The sequence below is a fragment of the Choloepus didactylus genome, chromosome 4 (assembly GCF_015220235.1).
Source record: "Choloepus didactylus isolate mChoDid1 chromosome 4, mChoDid1.pri, whole genome shotgun sequence".
Taxonomy (NCBI): Eukaryota; Metazoa; Chordata; class Mammalia; order Pilosa; family Megalonychidae; genus Choloepus; species Choloepus didactylus.
The window spans coordinates 113521626-113542424 of record NC_051310.1 but is presented as its reverse complement, the minus strand read 5'-3'; the positions used below and the strand labels follow the sequence as shown (position 1 = coordinate 113542424).

General features: G+C 47.9%; 2 protein-coding genes and 1 long non-coding RNA gene across 5 annotated transcripts in view; 2 read left to right on the top strand and 1 right to left on the bottom strand.

The window, feature by feature from the left end:
* IGDCC4 (immunoglobulin superfamily DCC subclass member 4) overlaps window positions 1-11213 on the bottom strand; it is a 41338-nt gene extending 30125 nt beyond the window's left edge. For all 3 annotated transcript variants that reach the window (XM_037833673.1, XM_037833674.1, XM_037833675.1), the window contains exon 1: window positions 11119-11213. In XM_037833673.1, the coding sequence (XP_037689601.1) occupies window positions 11119-11188 (70 nt within the window). In that variant the 5' untranslated portion in view covers window positions 11189-11213. The remainder of the gene's footprint in view (window positions 1-11118) is intronic.
* Window positions 768-6134, top strand: LOC119530905 (non-histone chromosomal protein HMG-17-like). Its single transcript, XM_037831590.1, has 2 exons — window positions 768-848; window positions 5835-6134. Exons 1-2 carry the CDS (start codon window positions 768-770, stop codon window positions 6132-6134), a joined length of 381 nt encoding a protein of 126 aa, XP_037687518.1.
* Window positions 11214-11376: 163 nt separating the features above from the next.
* LOC119531881 lies at window positions 11377-17655 on the top strand. Its single transcript, XR_005216438.1, has 3 exons — window positions 11377-11505; window positions 15277-15390; window positions 16196-17655. It is a non-coding gene; the product is annotated as an uncharacterized LOC119531881 (long non-coding RNA).
* Window positions 17656-20799: the final 3144 nt, after the last annotated feature.

Sequence of the window (20799 nt, the reverse complement as noted above, 5' to 3'; positions counted from 1 at the left end):
GGGAGAAAGAGGGAACAACGAGGAAGGGAATGCTATCCCAGGGGGAATGGAAAACCACAGAGGCAAAGGTAAGATGTTTATTATTTTAATCATCATTTCAGCAGGGCCCAGTAGCCATTATTCATAGAGAAATGATTGGTTATCCCAGTTGTGCTTCCCAGAAGGTTGACCCATTGCCTCCCTGTCCCATAAGAGGTCAATGGCCCAAGGTCCCTGCTTATCCTCTGGCCCAACTCCTTGCTCCAAGGCAGAATGAGATGTCTGAGAGTGAACTGGGGACAGAGGTGAGGACAATAGCCCATGCCAATTGCAAGGCAGGTTTGTGCTGACCGAGCCACGTGGGGACATACAGAAAGCACAGTGACTAGGGAATCAGGAGACCTTCAGTTATAGACTCAGCTGCATCACTGTCTAGTTGTGTGGCCTTGAGAAAGTCACTTCCCATTCTGGACCTCAGTTTACTCAAATGTGGCAGGTGACCTCTGAGATGCTATAATTTTATGATTCAGTGACCTGGACACACCTATTCCTGGACAAACATAAAATACCATGTAGACACAAACAAAACCATAGACACAACCGTCCACATGCTCCTCAGTCTCTGCACACTCACCATCACCTGAACACACACCTGCTAATGCTTAGAACCCCTGCAAGGCAGCATATCCCCAGGTTCCCTTCCCAGTCCCCCAAAGAGGAACAAGGATGAGAGAAGTTCCGACTGGCCACGACAAGGCGGCCAGGGCCCTGACACTGCAGGGTGAAGGATGACGGATGGGCGGCACCTGAACTGGGTCGCTGCCTTACTTAATCCCTCAGAAAGAATCCGCTGGGCTCCTCCCATCTGCGTAACTGGACTCAAGCCTTACTGGCTGGGACAGGGAGGAGACTGCAGCTCTTGTCCTCCCCAAGTTTCCATTCTAATTGGGGAAATCAAACTGGCATTCACAACCCTGAAGGTTGTGTGCTGTGGCGGAAAGAACATTTGACCTTGGGACAGAAGATCAGGGTTCCACCGTGCTGCTCCACCTACCAGCCACGTGACAAGTCACTTGACCTCTCGGGGCCTTGGTTTCCACATCTGTGAAATGGAGACGATGCTACAGAGCCTGTGAGGATTAAGTGAGCCTGTGAGGAGTATGTCAGGGCTCCAGCCCAGAGACATCACTGGACAAATGAGAGCTCATTCTTTAAAGGCACTTGGTAAACTGTAAAGGGTCGTACAGATGCTAATCACTGTTCCTAACATCCAGTCCTTTCTATCTCGGAGGCCCTGGATCCCATGACTCGAACCCCAGGAGGGAAGGCAAGCCCAGGCTCTCAGCCTAGTGGCTTCTCACCACCCATTCCAGCCGCTGAGCAGTCACTTTGGGTTTCAGGGCAGAGAAAAGCCCTGCACTACACGAATCCCACAGCCCTCCGGCAGCCGCCCCACCCCCCAAAGCATGTCCGGGGCTTGGAAAATCCCCTGCCGCGCTGAACAAACAATGTGAACAGTTGGGGCCTGAGCAGCTGCTGGGCATGTCAGCAGCCCGGGCTCTGGCGGGCAGGACGGCGGCTGGCTGGGGAGCCTGAAGGAGGCTCCAATTCCCTTCTTGAATATTCATGGAGCAGCAGATGTCTGGCTTCCCCACCTCTGAGGATCCCATAAGAGGGAAGAAGGAACCTGGGATATAGAAGCAAGAAGAATCAGGGTCCCCCTCTGAGAGTGACAGGGCTGTCCAGGAGCCCAGCAAGGCCTATTTTCGTGGAAATGTCTGTGAAGCCCAAGACTCTGCATTTTACACACGGGGAAATGGAGGCCCAGAGGAGACAACTGCATCTGAATTAGAGGATTCTCTCTGCCTCAATGCCCGAGCCAACTTCTGGGCCCAGGTGAGACTCAGATGCCAGTGACTCTGTGAAGCGCCCCCTACCTTCCCCAGGAGGAGCTCATCCTAAGACTCACATCACATGGTGACTTGGCCAACCCTCCTCCATCCCTCCTCTCAACTAGACAGACAATGGGATGTGGGGGAAAAGCTCTGGCCTCCGAGCCAGAGTCCTGGGATCTAGGTCTGGTCACTTTCCTCCTCTCAGTCTCAGTTTCCCCATCTGTAAAATGAGGAGTCTCCAATTTCTCAAACATTTTCACTAAAATTCCCCAAACAACAGAGGAGAGCATACTCACAAGGCTCAATGATTGCCCAAAGTATTTTTATTTTTCATTCTGCTCCATAACATAGCCATGGTTGTTTTAATATAAACACGGTTCCCACCACCAAATCTTTTCATAAAAGTGATGCTCCAGAAAATGGACCGTGTTTATCCAGTGGCTTCAAGGCCACCCATTTCCTGCCAGTCCCCAGGCCCCGGCCACAGCTGATCCCCGAAGCACCTCCCACGAGTCTTGCTTAGACATCCCTCCCGGGACTGGGTGGACTCACCCCGGGTGCTCAGGGGACGTGTGCTGTCCACTGGCTTTCTGCCTTGAGGGGCCTTCCCCTCCCTCAAGTCCTTTTCCTCACTTTCCTCAGTGAGACCAGAGCTTCTACACTTAGGAGGCCTGGGGCTATCATTCAATCTCCTTTTTCTGACAGATTATTTTACCCACCTACAGGATAAATTAGATTGGATGAGCCAACTAAAACCCAGGACAAACAAGGAGATTTGCTGCTGAACCCCAGAGCCAGCTCATTGCTGTTTCATGGATTAGCTGGGGCCGTGGTGTGGTGTGAGCCTCTGGCATGAGCCCATTTTGCAGTGAATTCTCAGGAAGGGGGTATATGAGTGGCAGAGGAGGAGGAAGCCAAGATGTCTCATCTATCAAGCTAAGAACTTGCCACAAACATCAATGCTGAACAAATTCTGAATTTCTGGGCCAAATGGATTCACAACTTGTTTTCGGGTTGAAGGGCAATTCTCCATGACACCATCACCTCTCTCCTTTCCCAGGGGACACAAGTCAGTTTCTTCCAGAAACCTCTCTTCTGGCCTCCCAGCTTGGACACCTCCCATTTCACACACACAGCCCCTCCCACCAACAGCTGGAAGAAGAGTTTGGGATGGTTGCCTAGGACACAGGGAAAGCCTTGGCCCTCCCTTCATCTGTAATCCTAAGGAAAGAAGCTCAACAGCCTAGATGGAAAAGCTAAACTCAGCCTGACCTGGCTCTTGCCTGCTCCCTTCTGCCCCCAACATACCAAACCCCTTCCAGTTCTCTAAAAGGACGTACCTGCTTCATACATTGCTGTGCTTCTCCCTCTGTCTAGAATAGCAGTGCCCTGACAGGCCGATTAAAATAACTTCTTTAGCTGCTCTGTAGGACTCTGGGTGCCTCAACAGTTGCACTTAAGTTTTGACTTGCTTTTCTCCCCACCTAGGCAACAAACTCTTGGAATTACATCTTACGGATTTCTAAATCCTCAGTGCCTACAACAGTGCCTGGCAGAGCAGATATTCACAAATATTCCGAGTGGATGACTGGGGAGACATGCAGAGACACACTAAAAAAGATATGATACATGGAAACCATATATCTTGTAAGGAGTTAATAACCAGAATATATAACTCAACAACATCAAAAAAACAAACAAGCCAATGTAAAAATGGGGAAAACATTTGAATAGACATTTCTCCAAAGAAGATATACAAATGGCCGATAAACACATGAAAAGATGCTCAACATTATTAGCCATTGGGGAAAGGCAAATCGAAAGCACGAGATACCATCTCACACACACTAGAATGGCTATTATTAAAAAAAAAACAGAAAATACAAGTGTTGAAGAGGATGTGGAGAAATAGGAACCCTCAGGCACTGTTGGTGGTAATGTATGGTGCAGCCACTGTGGAATACAGTTTGGCTGTTCCTCAGAAACTTAAGTACAGAATTATCATATGACCTGGCAATCCCACTTCTAGGTATATCCCCAAAATATTGAAAGCAGGGACTCAAACAGATATTTGCACACTGATGTTTATAAAGGCATCATTCACAATTGCCAAAAGATGGAAGCAACCCAAGTGTGCATGAACAGATGAATAAATAAAATGTGGTATAGTCATACAATGGAATATTATTTGCCCATAAAAAAGGAATGGTGTTCTGATACATGTTACAACATGGATGAACCTTGAAAACATCATGTTGGGCGAAATAAGCCAGACACAAAAGGACAAATATTCAAATATTGTATGATCTCACTGATATGAAATAATCAGAATATGCAAATTCATAGTCAGAAACTAAAATACAGGTTACCAGGGGCTGTGTTGGGTATGGGGAATGTAGAGTTAATGTTTAATTGGTACAAGTTTCTGTTTGGGGTGATGGAAAAAAATTGGCAATGGATGAAGGTGATGGAGACTTAGTGAATGTAATTAATAATACTGAATTGTATATTTGAAAGTGGATAAAATGGGAAATTTTAGTTTGTATATAAGTTACCAGAAAAACACAGACAAACACACACACACAGAATTGTACAACACAAAGAGTAAACCCTAATAGAAACTATGGGGTAGAGTTACTAGTATAATGTTTCATCAGTTCTAACACAGGTACCATGGTAATGCAAAATGTTAATAATAGGGAAAACTGTGTGAGAAGAGGGTATATGGGAACTCTGTACTTTCTGCACAACTTCTCTGTAAATCTACAACAGCTCTTAAAAAAAAAAAAAGATATGATACAGAGTCACTCATACTTTTCCCAGCCTCAGTTTCCTTATTCATAAAAATAATAGCTCCCCCCGAGGATCTGGGGGAAGGTGCGGATGTGTTGGACATCCTCACCTGGACTGGTGTTGATGTTGTCACAGACATTGGGACTGGCGGTTTGATGTGCTGAGCCCTCGATCATGGGACTTGCCCTTATGAAGCTCGTTACTGCACAGGAGAGTCTAAACTTGCATGTAATGGTGCCTAAGAGTCTCCCCCTGAGTACCTCTTTGTTGCTCAGATGAGGCCCTCTCTCTCTCTAACTGAGTCATCTCGACAGGTGAACTCGCTGCCCTCCCCCCTACGTGGGACCCGACTCCCAGGGGTGTAAATCTCCCTGGCAATGCAGAATATGACTCCCGGGGATGAATGTAGACCCGGCATTGTAGGACTGAGAGTATCTTCTTGACCAAAAGGGGGATGCAAAATGAGACGAAATAGTTTCAGTGGCTGAGAGATTCCAAATGGAGTCGAGAGGTCACTCTGGTGGACATTCTTATGCACTATATAGATAACACCTCTTAGGCTTTAATGTATTGGAATAGCTAGAAGTAAATACCTGAAACTACCAGACTCCAAGCCAGCAGTCTGGACTCCTGAAGACAATTATATAATAATGTAGATTAGAAGGGGTGCTAGTGTGATTGTGAAGACCTTGTGGATCACACCCCCTTTATCTAGTGTATGGATGAGTAGAAAAATGGGGATAAAAACTAAAGGACAAATGGGGTGGGATGGGGGGATGATTTGGGTGTTCTTTTTTCACTTTTATTTTTTATTCTTGTTCTGGTTCTTTCTGATGTAAGGAAAATGTTCAGAGATAGATTGTGGTGATGAACGCATAACTATGTTATCATACTGTGGACAGTGGATTGTATATCATGGATGACTGTATGGTGTGCGAATGTATTTCAATAAAACTGAATTTAATAAAAAAAAAAAATAAATAATAGCTCCCTTCATGAGCTAGAGAAGATGTGAATAATACATGTGGAAAATGCCTAGCATAGTACATGGCACTGAGTAGACACCTAACAAATGCTTAAAAAACACAGAGACAGGAGTAGTGTGAAGAGGTGAGAGCAACCCCCGGAGCGATCAAAGCCTGCGCACTTCTGCATCCCCACATCCAGCGCCTACGTCCCACCGCCGTTGCCTCCATACCCAAGAGAAAGGCTGAAGGGAATGCTAAAGGAGGTAAAGCCAAGGTAAAAGAGGAACCACAGAGAAGATCTGCAAGGTTATCTGCTAAACCTGCTCCTCCAAAGCCAGAATCCAAGCCTGAAAAGGTCCCTGCAGAGAAGGAAGAGAAGGTACCCAAAGGGAAAAAGGGGAGAGCTGATGCTGGCAAGGATGGGAATAACCCTGCAGAACATGGAGATGCCAAAACAGACCAGGCACGGAAAGCTGAAGGTGCTGGAGATGCCAAATGAAGTGTGTGCATTTTGGATAACTCTGTATTTCTGTGCAGTTTGAAATACTATTTTTTATCAAGTTTTATAAAAATGCAGAATTTTGTTTTACTTTTTTTTTTTAAACTGTGTTGTTAGCACACTGAACACTTCATTGTTGTTTTTTGGGGAAAGGGCAAATGTCACTATAATAGAATGTCTCTGAAGCTGGATTGATATGGAGGAAAACACCCTTCCCCTCTAATTTTGAGAGACTTCCTCTTTACTCCCAGGAGATGGGATTCCCTGATTTTGACACACATTGGCCACCTTGGCACAAATGCCTTGTATGGAAAAACTAAAATTTGTTTTTATGTCCTCTTCTCCCTCTCAGCCTTCAGCACAGACTTGACTCTCTTAAACCTGTTGGGGCCTGACCCAAAAGAATTGGTTATCAGAATATCAGGCAATTCGGATCTTCCAGTGATGCTCCTGAGATGGCATCTTACAAAAGAGTAGTGAGTCCTTGTTTAGGTTGTGGATCTTAAAACTGATAATTCTGCTGTCTTCATTTCATTTCCTGAAAGTCAGGATCAGCTTGTGAAAAGTTGTCAAACAACATGCTAAATGTGAGATGTCAACCCTCACTCTAAACTTCCCCTGTTCAGAGCATCAAATGAAGACTCCGTTGGGTTTTATAGTGGCTTTCTGATTTTGGTAGTCCATTGAAGAACGGAGTTTGAAAGTTGTTGTGTACTGTTACTGACTGTCTGCCCATGTCCTGCCTGAAATACCATGATCGTTTATGAAAAGTATCTTTAATAAAGCTGGATACAGTTTGGCTTGGAAAAAAAGAAAAAAAGCACAGAGACAAAGCAGCAAACCCACACTGAAAGAAAGTCTGTACTTAAACATTACCAGGCCTGGGGAGCTCACTACCATCCCTGCTCTCCTGACGATATAGATAAGACCATGCTCCTGCTGCATCTACGCGATATCCCTGTATGCTCCACTCACTCACCAGAGCCCTGTCCTACAAACTATGTGGCGAGGTAACAAGCCCCTTATCAAACCATCCACAGACCTCAAATCCTGCACCAGCTTGCTCCTGTCACTTGGAAGAGCGCTCACTGTTTCTCTGCTTCCCTAGTCCCAATGGCCCCATAGATCCCTGAATCCAGAAGACTGCTCAGCCACATTAGTGAGGGAGTAGTAGCTGACAGCCTGGCTGGCCCGAGGGATTTCTCTGCATGCCAAGCCCCAGCACATCCTCTGGCTTTCTTTCTCTCCCACCTACCCCCTCCCCCAAAACCAGGATGGGGTCCTCTCCATCAGAGCCACTCTTACTCCTCTCCACCTCAGGGAGCTGGGAGTTCCAAGGCCTGCCTGGCAATGACATCTGTTCTGCATCTGGAGTTCTGTGTCAAGCCTGCTTGTTACGTCAGAGACAATGGAGGCCAAACAGGAGGAGGCAGGTTGGGGTGGGTGGAGGAAGGTGGATTCCAGAGTCCAGACAGACTGAGGGGGGCCAAGCCCAAAGCTGATAATGTCTCATGAGGGGGTGGGGTGCAGAGAGGGTGAACATGGGTACCTGTCCACCAAATCCTGGGACAGGGTGGCTGCTCCAGCCTTGCAGAGTAGTGTTCAAGAGGCAGGAAACCTGATTCTGCCCCAGCTCCTTTCTATCCATGTAACTTTGGGAAACCACTTCCCTCTTGAGGGCTCAGTTTTCTCATCTGCAAAATGGGGTCAAGTTAAAATTATTTCTAAGTTCCTTTGAGAAGGGGCTGACATTTGATAACACTCCAGTTCGGAGCTCACTTAACTTGAAAGAGTTAATGAAAGAGAAAGGAAAAGAAATACTAATTTACAAGTAAATGTGTGATTAATGGGGTCATGAAAGTACTAAAAGAATCAATGAAGGTTTAGATAAGTCCTGGATAAGATTCACTACTAAGGGAAACTAGCCGTGTTTGACCTCGTTTCTAATCTCTTCCATGGGATCAGAGAGGACCACCCCAAGTGGCTGAGAGGGCTCTCCTCTGAGCCTCTGGGCTGAGAAAGGGTTTGGGATGGGGGTGTGGGGTGGGAGCTTCCCAGCTGAAAATAACTCTCGGGTTCTTAGAGCCTCTTCTATTATTTACCTCTGGCTTCCCCACCCCCCTTTTCCGACTTAGGTGGGAGAGCCCCACTTCCTGCATGTGTTGAAAAGCAAGAACTCAGTTTTCTAAATCCCCACTCCCACAGAAAAAAATCCCGTTCCCAAAAGATGCCTCCCAAGTCCCAATCTCCAACTCAAGAGCAGCCTGAGGGATGAGAGATGGGCAGCCCCTGGCACTACCCTGACCCTATATCCTCAGCTCTTTGTTCTGCCCCATGTTGTGGTTGCCGAAGCATCTATTACTCTTGAGTTCCCTCTCCCTCACTCCTTATAAATTCAATCTATTCTCAAGTCCTCCTGAGTCCACTTCCTAAATATCTCTAGAATCCAGCCACTGTGGCCACCCCAACTGCCAGCATGCTAGCTGCCACCATCCTCTCTTCTGGATTACAAGAGCCTCCCAAGGAGCTGGAGCTTCCTGCCTCCAACCCTGCCCAATCGATTCTCCACACCGGCTGGAGTGAGCTGATGCAAAGCTGATCTTAAAACCTGCCAACGGTTTACAGGGCTCTCAGGGCAGAAACCTTGGCAAGGCTTACAAGGTCCTTCATGAGCTGCATCCAGCTCTCCTCTTCACCTCCTCTCGTGGTACTACATGGCCGCTGTCCCACCGCTCTCCCACTGACCTCACTCCCACCCATTGTACTCTAAATTCCAGCCAGATTTAGTTTCTTTCAGTGGTGTAAACTAAGTCACCTCTGAGTGTTTGCACATGCTATTCTTGCTGGAAAACTTTTTCCATCCCTCTCCTACTTGGCTAACTCTCCCTCACCTTTAGCTCTGTTATTTATCACTTCCTCCAGGAAGGCTTTCTTTCCTGACCTCCCCAGACTGGGTTAGGAGCCCTCCCTCCTAGCATCTTCCACAGCAAGGCAGAGGACTTGTTTACCTGTCAGTCTCCTCCGACACCACAGCTTTGTACCATGGACAACGTCTGCCTCCTAATTCACTATTTTCCAGGCATCAGGCACATGCTAGTACGGTGCTCAGTAAATATTTGTTGAATGAATAAACGAATGAGTGACTTTGGTCTGGATCAGGGTGGCTAATCAGAACTCCACTGGAGTGTCCCCAGTCCTGCTGAGCTTTGCACACTCAAAGTGAGGTGGTTGAGAAGGAGGGAGAACAGAGTAGTTGTTTTAGCCACTCACACTGCAGCCAAGGTGAACCCCAGCTCGGGGCCCTGCCCCTGTGCTGTGCACTCTAGGAAAGGGGGACATCAGGTCTAGAACTCAGGGAAGCTGAGCTGCTTGCCAGAGGCCCCACCGGTAGTCAGTACTTGCTGTGCGGTTCCCAGTTCTGCTCCGGGTTTGCTGGGAGACTCGGAGCCCGTTCCTGGAGCTTGAAGAGGGGGGCACACAACTTCCTTAATTTCCGGGGCTCCAGGAGGAAAGACATTTCTCTGACATTTCCCCGGCCCCTTCCCCTGACAATCCCGGGCTCCCCACTCCTCTGGTCCAGCTGCCGGGATCCGGTCCCGCTGCAGGGATCCGGTCCCCAGGCAGCCTCCAGTAGCGGGGAACGCAGAGACAACTGTCGGGGCTGGAAAGGGGCGTGTCTTTGCTAGGAGAGAAGGGTCCCAACAGTTCCCCGCACTTTTCCACCCGCCGTTTGGGTTTCTTGGAGATGGGCCTGGGGCCGGACAGGCTGAGGCTCCTTCCCCCCACCCGCCGCCCTCCAAGCCTGCTTCCCACGTGGCCTGGCTGAGTCTCTCTGGAAAGCCGCAGCAGCTGGAGAGAAATCCCCCTCCCCACCCCCTTCTCCAAGTCCCTCCCCGACTCGCCCCGGACACATCCTCAGCTTTCCCCTCGGCAGGGAAGGCTAGAGCGAGGCGAACAAAGCGGGCAGCCCAACCCCCTTCCTATCCCACCACCTACCCTCCCTATGGGCCTCCTTCCAGTTGCACACAGGACAGAAAGCGACAGGGCTAGGGGTGAAAGAAGGAACCCTGGACATACACACATACTTGGGGCCTCTTGTCATCCCCTCCCCAGCTCTTTCTCCAGCGTGGACAAATCTCTTACCCCCACATCTACCCCGCATTGGGGGATGGGGACAGAAGGAGGCCTTGCTGACCTCGTCTCCGTTTCCCCGATCGGCCCCTGCGGGGTGGGGCAAGAGTGACACACGTCCCATCCCGAGAGCGAGTGTTGGACACGTCCACGAAAGCAACTGGTTTCCTGCCCCCTCCTCCAGCCCACTCGGGGCCACAGGTTTGGGACAGCAATCCCCAACCTCCCCACCCCCGCCCCAACCTGCTCCAGGGACCACACCCACTGGCTGAAGTTGAGCGGGTGAAGTCCCCCTCGCAGTCAGTCCAGAATCTCCCACCCTGGCCCCCCACCACGGGCAAGGACACTCCCCCAAAGCTAAGGCCAAATATTAGCTCAGCTCCATAAACACAATTACACATGCACCCGACACAAATGGAGGTACTCACACCCCCGCACCCTTCCTCTTTCTCACAGACTCTCAACCCGGAGAGACTTCAGGGCAGGACAGAGGCGGACTCTCGCAAGCCACCAACACCGCAGCTGCCCGCCCCGCCAATGCCACGCCGCGGCCGTGGCACGCACTGCGGACACATACGCCCGCAAGAGCACCCCTCCCCCGAACACACACACATACACACTCCAGACTCCGCAAACCAAGGACACACACCCCCTGCGGACAAGCACGCGCCGCAAACGCCCGCCGGCCGCAGCTCGCAGAACCCCATGCCCAGGCATCCCCAGGCACGGGACGCGCAGCCCGCGCCCCACGGCCCCCGCACTCTCTCGGGACCCGGGACCCACGCCAGTCCCACCACCCAGTCCAGCCCGGAGCGCGGGCGCACGCACACGCCGCAGCCGCTCCCGCCCTTACCGCGCGCAGTCAGCAGGCAGAAGGTCAGCGCGATGAGCCCGTGGCCGCGGCGAGCGTCCCCCCGCGCCATGGGGCCGGGCCCGGGCCGCCGCTGCCGCCGCTGCCTCCCCGCGCCTTGGCCGTCGCCGCCGGGGGAGGGCGCGCCGGGCGTCAGTGGCCCGGGGAGGCGCGGCGCCGCGGGCGGGGGCGCGGCCTCGGGGGGCCGGGGCCCTAGTGGGGGCCGGCGCGGGGGCCGGGGCCGCCGCCGCCTCGCCCGCCCCTCTATCGCCATCTTGGGCGAGCAGCCCGGGCGGGGGTGCCTAGAGAGTGCGGCCGCCACGGCCTCGCCACGGACTGCTGTCCCGCGCGCCGCGACCTTGCGCAGCGCTGGGGCCCTGCTCCGCTGAGGTCTGCGCCCCATTGCCTCGCTTTCTCCGGTTTGCCTCGGGTCCCTGTAGGGTGGCTTGTTTCTGGTCTATTCGTCTCTTGCTCTCCCTGTCCCTGGGTGTCCGCATCTTCTCCTTGTCGCTGCCTCGGGGTCTTCTCCATCTCTGTTCCAGGCCCAGTGGAGATGGATTTGAGGCCTCTGTCATGGTCCACCTAGCCCCATCTTGCCACGGGAGCCCAACCCGTTGCAAGCCCAGGTTCTGACCTGAATCTTGGTTAACTTCCCCACAGGACACACCAACAGGCCCACCCAGGACATGGTAGTTACCGTCTCATCCCCGTTTCCATTGCCATTCCAAGCTGAATGCTTCTATTGGCCGCCTTCCCTTGCTCTTGCAATAACCAACCCAGACAGGGCATTTACCCCAAGCACTGCTCCCTTAAGTCCTCACAGCAACTCCAGGAAGAATAAGAAAGGTTTGACTGCTCCCATTGTTCATATGGGAAAACTGAGGCTGAGGGAGGTGAAGCGACTCACCTAAGGACATGAGGCTAGAGAGTAGCAGATGCGGGACCTAACTCTGGCTTTCTGACCTGGGAAGCGGTCATCTCACACTCCCTCCTATAGCGTCTGCAGTCCATTGTTGACGGAACTCTCCTTTCTCTCATTCCCCAATTGTCCTAGCCAGACTGGTTGCCTCAGTATCCCACAAGTATTTCTTGTTCTAGAGCCAGGCTGGCGTGGGGAGAAGAGTACAGATTAAATGACCTATTTAAGGTCCCTTCCAACACTGAGATGCCTGTGGTTCATCCATTCCCTGTGTCTCCAGTGTTCTCTGGAGACTTAGAGCCATTTTGTCTCTGCTGGGGACCTGCTAGGTGCCTTGGCCATCTGTTGCCAGTTAACTCGTAATAATTACCTGTACTTGGAGATCTAAAAGGACCTGGCATCTACTCATTCATTGCCAGGCCTCATCTTTACTTGACTGTCAGCAGCATTTGACTCAGTTGATCACTCCCTCCTCCTTGAAACACTTGATTATCTTAGAGATCTCATCTGGTCCTTAAGGCTTTAAATAGAATGTATATGGTGATGGTATCCAAATTTCTCACTCCATCGTGGACCATCTCCCCTGAGCCCAGATCTTCTTAGCATTTCCATTAGCTGTCTAATAGGCATCTCAAACTTAACATGCCCCAAATTGAGCTCCTGAGCTTCCCCATCAAACCTGCTTCTCCTACAAATCTCCCCCATCTCAGTTTCTGGCATCTGTCTTTCCTGCTGCTCAGGTCAAAAACGTTAGATCATCCTTGACTCTTCACTTTCACATCCTTCACTCCCCACTTTTCCTGACACCACCTTGGTCCAAGCAGCAGCACCTCTCACCTGGATTGTTGCAGTGACCTCCTTGCTGGTTTCCCTGCTTTGCCCTTGACTCCCTACACTTTTTCCCCAACACAGCAGCCAGAGTGATCCTTCACATGTCAGCAGGATCCTGTCACGTCCCTGCTCAAAAACCACCAGTAGCTCCTATCTTGGAGTAAAAGCCAAAATCTCTATCATGACTGAGAAGCCCTGTCTTATCTGGTGGCTTGTTTCACCTCTGTGACCTCATCTCCTATACCATCCCCTTTGCTCAATGCCTCAGCAGCAATACTAGCCTTCTTGCTGCAACTTGATGGAGCCCAGCCCCCTCTCTTCCAGCCTCAAGACCCAGCCACTGCAAGCCTGGAGCTCTCGTCCCCAGATACCTGTTATGGCTTCCTCATGACTCCCCCCACCCTCTCTATCCCCCTTCCCTGCCTTATTTTTGTCCCTAATACTTTCAAGCTTGCTCAAAATTTTACTTATTCCCCCAACTAGGATGTAGGCTCCATGAGAACAGAACCTAACATTTTTGTCTGTTAGGTTCATTGCTGAGTTCTAAATAGCTAGACCAGCATCTGGCAAGTCACTGCCCCCAGGGACGGTAGGGTCCTAAGTTGCATGGGATGGCAGGGGGTACAGGAGCAGGAGGAGGAGGGACTCTGTGTGCCTATGTGTGTGTGTGTTTGGTTTGGGGCATATTGAGGAAGAAGCCTTTGCAGGATTGTTGAATTCTTGAGAATTTAAGGAGGGTAGAACCAACAGAGAAGAGAAGGAAATAACTCCCTTTGCAGAGGCCCAGCTGTGTGAGAGCACAGGTAGTGCTCCAGCAATGGCAGATCCAGTTCACTCCCCGATCTTCACGAGTCAGGCCCTGCTCTGGACACTGGGAGCACAACATTGAACAAGAAGGTCCTTGCCTGCATGGCACTGAGTCTAGTGAGGGAGACAGATGAGTAGACAAGCAATTATAATGCCATGTGATGGAGGTTGTGATGGGGGACGGCAGGAGGAGGGGCGCTAAAGCCAAACTTGGGGGGAGGCAGGAAAGGTTTCCTGAGGAAATAAATACCTGAGCCTGGAATGTAGGAGGTCTGAATGGGCAGGAGGGCCGGGGTGGGAGATGAAGCCAAACAGGGAGGCTGGGGCCAGTGTCACCTGAAAAGCATTGATGGTTTTGCTGTAGAATGAATGAATGAATGAATGAACAGGGTGTCGACTATATAAAGAGACTGATTCCACAAACCACACACAAATATCCAATTAATTTCTCTATATTCATATGTCACAGTTTCTGTTTGGGGAGTAAGTATGGGATATAAGGAAAGGTTGAGTTACAGTCTCAGCCAGCCAAACCCAGTGTAAGGAATGAGGGTCATGGTTCTTGTCCTGCCTCTGTCACAGACTTGGCTGTGGGACCTTGGACAACTTCTTTCCTCTCTCTGGGTCTCAGCTTCATTACTGAGAAAAAAAGAGGGCTAGGGTGTAAGCCACATTTGCTGACCAGGGGTTCCAATGAATCACATCATTAAAGGTGGAGACGGCACCTGTTCTAGTTTTTTTTTTTAATTAAATCAATCAATGAAATAATTATTCTATTATTTTCCTCTTTGCAATGGTGCCTTGGAATGCCTCTAGGTGTGTTTACTGTTTACTGTTGGAGGTCAGTGGGGGGCAGAGGGACATGCTCAGGAGAACACCATTAGCCACTGTCATGGTTTTTATCGTTAAACAGCCTTAACTGTTTTCAATCTTAGTTATTTCTATATTGTTTAATTTATAGCCATGTCAGACCATGAGAAATATATGACAGTCAGTATAAGGAGCACTAATATTAAACTGCAAAAAACTGATGCTAAGGAGAAAATGATAATTTTGCAAATTTGCCTCAAGCTGATCCTCACCAGAAAAGAATGTTACTGTCTTCCAATCAACATTTCCCGGTCACTAGTACATCAAAAATCAATGTTTGAAACATAAAATCTAATGACAATTTAAATTTAATTTGTTTTTTTGTTGTTGTTTATTGGAAAGGCAGACCATTCATATCTACAAGGTATTATATGTGGAGAAGTGCTTCCCAATAGAGCCTAAAATTTTTCTCACATTTCAAAAAACAAAAATTAAAAAATTTGCTTATTAGCACAAAATACAATCATATCATGATAGTACTTTTTGTCTATTTTTGAACCTATAATGCATGGTTAGATTGAAGTGCACATTGAGTCTCCAAACTAAAATTGATACGTAGTTTTATTTGTTGACAAATCATGTTTGTCTTTTCAATTAAATTAAAATCAGCATGGATCACTTGTTAAATGGGGAAAGTGTGTTTTTTTCTAATCATCAGTTTAACTAAATGTATTAAAGTGACCTTGAATTAATAATGTACTGTTCTAAAATATTATTATTTTTGCTTTGAATAGTTTCTTTGAGACAGTTCCAAGACAGAAGCAACATGTTGGGGACAGGTCGATGCACAGAACTGCAGGCTGAAGACTGCAGTTTCTATGGCTTTGACCAGGTGGACAGTGACGCTGGTAAACAAAGGGAACACAGGAGGAAGAACAGGACAGGGGAGAGGGGAGAAAATTAGTTTTTTTAACCTATTGAGTGTGAAGTGTCTGCACGGCATCAAGTGAAAATGTTAAAGCATTGGAAACTGATTTGATTTGAGCAGAGAGCAAAACTGGAGTAATTCTTTTGAGAGCTGCTACTTCTATCATTACATTTAACACATTTCATTAGAATTCTTTATTAAATCATCTGGCTCCAATGCTCTTTGCAGGCAGGGACCATGTATATCTTGCTCACTCCTGTCCCCCTGGAATCTAGCAGAATGCATAGCATATATTAAGACCACAATGAATGTTTTTAAAATGAATGTTAAAAAAGTTACTCCTTTATTATATGCCATGCAAAAATGATGAAAGTTTGAAATCATTAAGGGGGTTCTCAAGGTTACATATATAGCTGACACCCTGTTCATTCATTCATTCATTCATTTGACAGCAAAATCATCAATGCTTTTCAGATGCCAAGATGTGAAAGGGGTCTAAGCATCAAAAAATGTTAGGAGGTGCTTGCTGAATAATCTCTAAGAACTCTGTCAGCTCTATGAGTCTAAATTAAGAACCTGCTCTGTGGGACCAGCACTGGGGTGGGGGTGGGGGTGTCTGTGGCACTCATTCTAGAATAGATAACAGTTCATCACGGTGAATTGTCTAAACATGTGAACATGTTTAGAACATGTCTACAAATTCTTTCACACTCCTCCCTTCAAGTAGAGTCCGATTCTCTTTTAAGTCATAAAAGGGGTACAGCTCCTGCCTGGTTTTCTTTCAGAGATCATTCACCTTTGGAGCCCTAAGCCTCTAGTAAGAATTCCAGCCACTTTGAAGCCACCATGCTGGAGAGACTGTGTGGAGAGACTGCATGGAGACAGAGATGTTGGAGGAGCCCCAGATGTTTGAGTCTTTCCGGCCCAGGAGCCAAACTGCTAAGGGAGGAAGACTTCAGAAGGACTCTGGCCACTGTCTTGGTCACATTACAACCACACTGGAGACCCCGAGCCCAGTTAACGCCAAGAACTGTGAGAGATAATAATAATAGCAAATGATTGCTGCTATTTCACACCCCTAAGTTTAGGGTGATTTGTTGTAGAGCAATATATAACCAGAACAACTGCTTTAGTTGGGTTCACTATTAGAGCTGGATTGGTTCACTATCACAACCACTCACTGCCTTCCCCATTCACTTTCTTTTATGGAAGATACAAAAAATAGGTATGTTTATATCTTCACCCTTCCTATTCAGAACTATTTCCCACTACTCCCCTGCTCAAATCATCTGAGCCAGTAGAATGGGTCTTATCTCACCTTGGGATGCCTTTCTACCCCTTTCTCATCATCAAATCCCTAACCAACTTGTAGAATTATGGGATAACGGGGTATTTTAATTTTCTTCTTTGTGCTTTTCTATTTTTTTCCAAATTATCTACATTGAGCACATATTATTTTTGTAATCAGAAATAGTAAATGCAACTCAGAGAAGAAAAAAAAATACATACAATCCCTTAAAATTCAACTCAAGTCCCACCTCTTCAGGGTGACTGTCCAGTGGCCCCCTCCTGTTCCACTCAATGGACACTAGATTATTTTGTGCTGTACAGTTATTTCTTTATGAATATAATTCATATGTCTCAGTTTTGCATCTCAAATGATACTGGAAGCTCCTTGAGGGCAGAAACTGAGCATTATGTGGGTAGTCACACTCGAAGTACATCTATAAACCAATTGCCTGGAATTCAGAATGCCTTTGCCCCAAAGAATCAAGAACTATAAATGATGGCTATGTTCTCAGACTAGTAGATCAAAGCCTATTTAACTTGCAAATATATAAAATATTGTATATTGGCAATGACCATATATTGTAGGGAAATGTTGAAATGCTAGCAATTAAACAAAACAGAAAAACCAATGGAAAGCTTGATGAGTTTGGGATTGAAATAGTAATAAACAAACTTTAAAAAAAGACAGTTATTAACTAGGTAAATAAAAAAGTTCTGTGTGAATGAAAATGAATTCAAAGTTTATTACATACCTCATCTCTGAACACATTTACATAATAACATAAACATAATAATGAAAACACTGAATACTGGTCTAAAATTACCATAGAACTATACTGAGAGGATGAGGGGGATGGGAAGCGTGCTGGTCGGGTGGAAATGGGAGGGAAAACAGCTAATTCCCAACCTTCCGTAACACTGGACGCCACTAGCTAACTCATCAAAACTGAGAAAACTGGAGATTTGTTATAGAACTTGACTCTTTAAGTTATGTGTCCTTGTAACCATGTTAAAAATAAAAATAAAAATAAAAATAAAAAAGTAGCTGCAAGTCTGTTTTGTTCAGGTGGATGCCCTCCTGGGCTGAACCAGCCCTCCTCTCTCACCAGCCCTCTAGGCACACACTGTTCTCCACCACTGCCTTGCTGTGCCCAACAGTTAGTTCCTGCTAGTTCCTGCCTGGGACCACCCCTCCTGACCACCACCTAGGTTCAAGGCCACCCTGCCCCAGCAAGATGGGAATCAGAGGCTTCTTTCTGTTCCCCTTTATGAGGGGCCCTGCACATCTGCCATAATGGGTAAGGGCTGAGACCTGCTCTCTTCTGGGTTTTACCGACTCTCTACCTACAGCTGGACACACTGGCCATGGCAGGATGGGAGCCTTTAGCAGAACTAAAAGATAGGTGCCACTGGTCGCATTGTCCACCACTCTTTGGAAGCTGCACCCCTCCCACTGGATGCTTGGTTCTCGCCACAGCCCCTGGGGGCCAGTGTTCTTGCCCTAAGCTGGCCCTAACTGGCAGACCTTTTCCTCCTCACTTTCCCCATGAAGCACAACTATCCCAATCCCCTTCTCTGTTCTCTCAAATGAAGTCTGCTGAGGTGAAGCAAGCAGAAGAGCTGGGGTGGATGCACAACCCTCCTAGCTCCCATCATTCAAGGCTCTTCACAATCCATCCCTGGCACTCCCACCTTTTCGTATCACCCCGCCCCCCCCACCTCCACTGTGGGGTCTCCCAGTTGCCCCTTCCTCCCCACCGCCCCCAATCCTCCAGCATTCCTCCCTTTGTATCCCTTCATTTCTGTGTGTAAACTACTGTCTTTGCCAGGAATGATTTTTCTCCCGCTTGGGGAAGGAAACTCCCCCCTTAATGCCTAATCAAATGCTACCTTGTTCATGCAGTCTTCCCTGACCATCCTCTTTTTCACTGCCTGGAGGAAATAATAGCTCATGTTTAAGTGCTTGCAAGGGCCAAGCACTAAAAGCTTGATGTGCGTTTTCTCTTATTGAAACTCACAGCAACTGCATGAAATAGTACCTCACTAACTCTATTTTTCAGAAGAGAAAACTGAAGCACAGAGAAGTTAAGTAACTTGCCTGAGGTCACACAGTTGGAAGAGGAGGGGGAGATAGGACAGCAGGCTTTCTGATTCCAAGCCCACTCCTAAGTGCTGTCCTTCTCTGCTTCCTTGGAGATCACACAGTACTTGGCATCTCTCTCTGTGCTGACCTTTTTTTGTTCACATGTCCATCTCCACCATTGGATTTAGAGTCCTTAAAGAGCAGAAAATGTCTCTGGCACCTCTGAGCATCCCCACATCCTTGCATCCCTCAGCATAAGTTAGGTCCATGACGGTTGCTCAATTCCTATTGACGAAAGTGCACAGCCGGGATTAGCATTCTTCTTTTGCACTGTGACTTTGGGCAAGGCACATAACCTCTCTGAGCTCTAATTTCTTTCTTGGTTAAAAATTGAGGGGTGTGTGTGTGGGGGAAGGGAGGGTATAAAAATACAGCCTGACATCCTAGTTTATTGTGAAGATCAAATTGAACATGATGCTGTATGAGGGAATATTCTGTAAGTAGTGGGGCACTCAGTGTACAAATGTTAGCTATTGGTATTTGGGGGTGAATGTGTGACTGGCTCACAGGTAGTATGTTATCCCTAACATGGGCCTTGCAGTTGTTGATGCCTTCATCCCTAGTAGTGTGCAACATGGAAAGCAGATCAGGCCCCAGAAAAGGCAGGTGGGACATATCTGGAGCCAAGACATATCACGTCACCCCCATGGGAGGCTTCTGTGCCCACCCTCCTTGCTCAAGGCCCAGAACCAGCTGTTTTCCCAAGATCTCAGGCTGAGTCATGCTGCTCTCCCCCCCACCCCTCTAGCATCTATCTTCTCCCCAGGGTGTGGCCCTGACAGCTCAGGTCCTGGAGAGCAGACTGCTTTCACTGGCAGTCTGGGAGGGGGTGGCAGGTGTGCCAACTTCAACTTCACAAATCACTTCCAACACCCCACACCCCATCCCATGCCAGGCCTGTGCTCAGCAATTTGGCCTCACAGCAACTCTGTGAAGGAGGTGCTAGAACTTCATTTTAGAGTCCAGGAAACCAAGGTTAGAGAAGCAAAGGGATTGCTCAAGATCACAACTGCTGGATTTGAACCTATCAGATTCCAAAATTCCCTACTGTTTCCCCTGTTCCCTGTTCTTTCTCTGGGAAAGTTCAGGAAATTCATATCCAAGACCCAACCAGTACATGATTTTTGAGCACAGCATGAGCCCAGTCCCTGAAAGAACTTATTTCAGGCAAATATCATTTCTTGATGCTAAGATGTGTTCCTCTTTTTCAACCACACTCAGATATGTAGTAATTCAGTACTGTTAATTACATTCACAATGCTGTGTTACCATCATTGCCATCCATTAGCAAAACTTTTCCATCATCCCACTAAGATACATTCTTATTCACATTTTTATGTTTCTAAGACCAGGATCTTACAAATGGTGACATCTCAGATTTTAGGAACTTTAGTAAGAGTTCTAGCTTGAGTCCCAGAGGCTGCATTCAAGTTACTGTACAGCTACAAACTAGCTGTGTCTCTTTGGGCAAATCACTTTACCTGCCTGTACCACAGAAAATTGGCCTGAGTTTTGGTACCAGCTATGCTACATGACAGCTGCCTGGCTTTGCCATCTTCTCTGGACCTGCTTTCTCATCTGTAAAATAAGGGTAGGGGCCACTGATGTCTGACCTCCTCCTTTAAGCTTCCTTTAGGGTGCAAATAAAATCACACACAGTAGAAAGCTAAACTGCTCTGGATGAGATGAGGGTTGGAGATTCCAGGAACACTGGGATCTCAACTCCCTCCACTTCTTGTGAGGCCACCCTGAAAAGTTTGGCATCCTCGCTTTTTGGCAAATTCCTCCGCTGAGCTATGGTTTGGGAGACCATTGCTCTGGGAAGCGGAGACAGATCTAGAAGATCTGGCTCAAGAATGGACTCCCTACAACAGCTGTGATAGCTACAGTGGAATCACTTGCTGGCCCTGGCCTCAGTTTGTCTGTAAAGAAAGCAGTTTAGATGATTTCAAAGGT

What these genes read in the sequence shown, in the direction of transcription:
- LOC119530905 (XM_037831590.1), top strand. Translation starts at nt 768, where the DNA reads ATGACGGATGGGCGGCACCTGAACTGGGTCGCTGCCTTACTTAATCCC. An exon ending in GCTGGGCTCCTCCCATCTGC is followed by an intron (nt 849 to 5,834) that starts GTAACTGGACTC and finishes CCCCACATCCAG; the next exon opens with CGCCTACGTCCCACCGCCGT.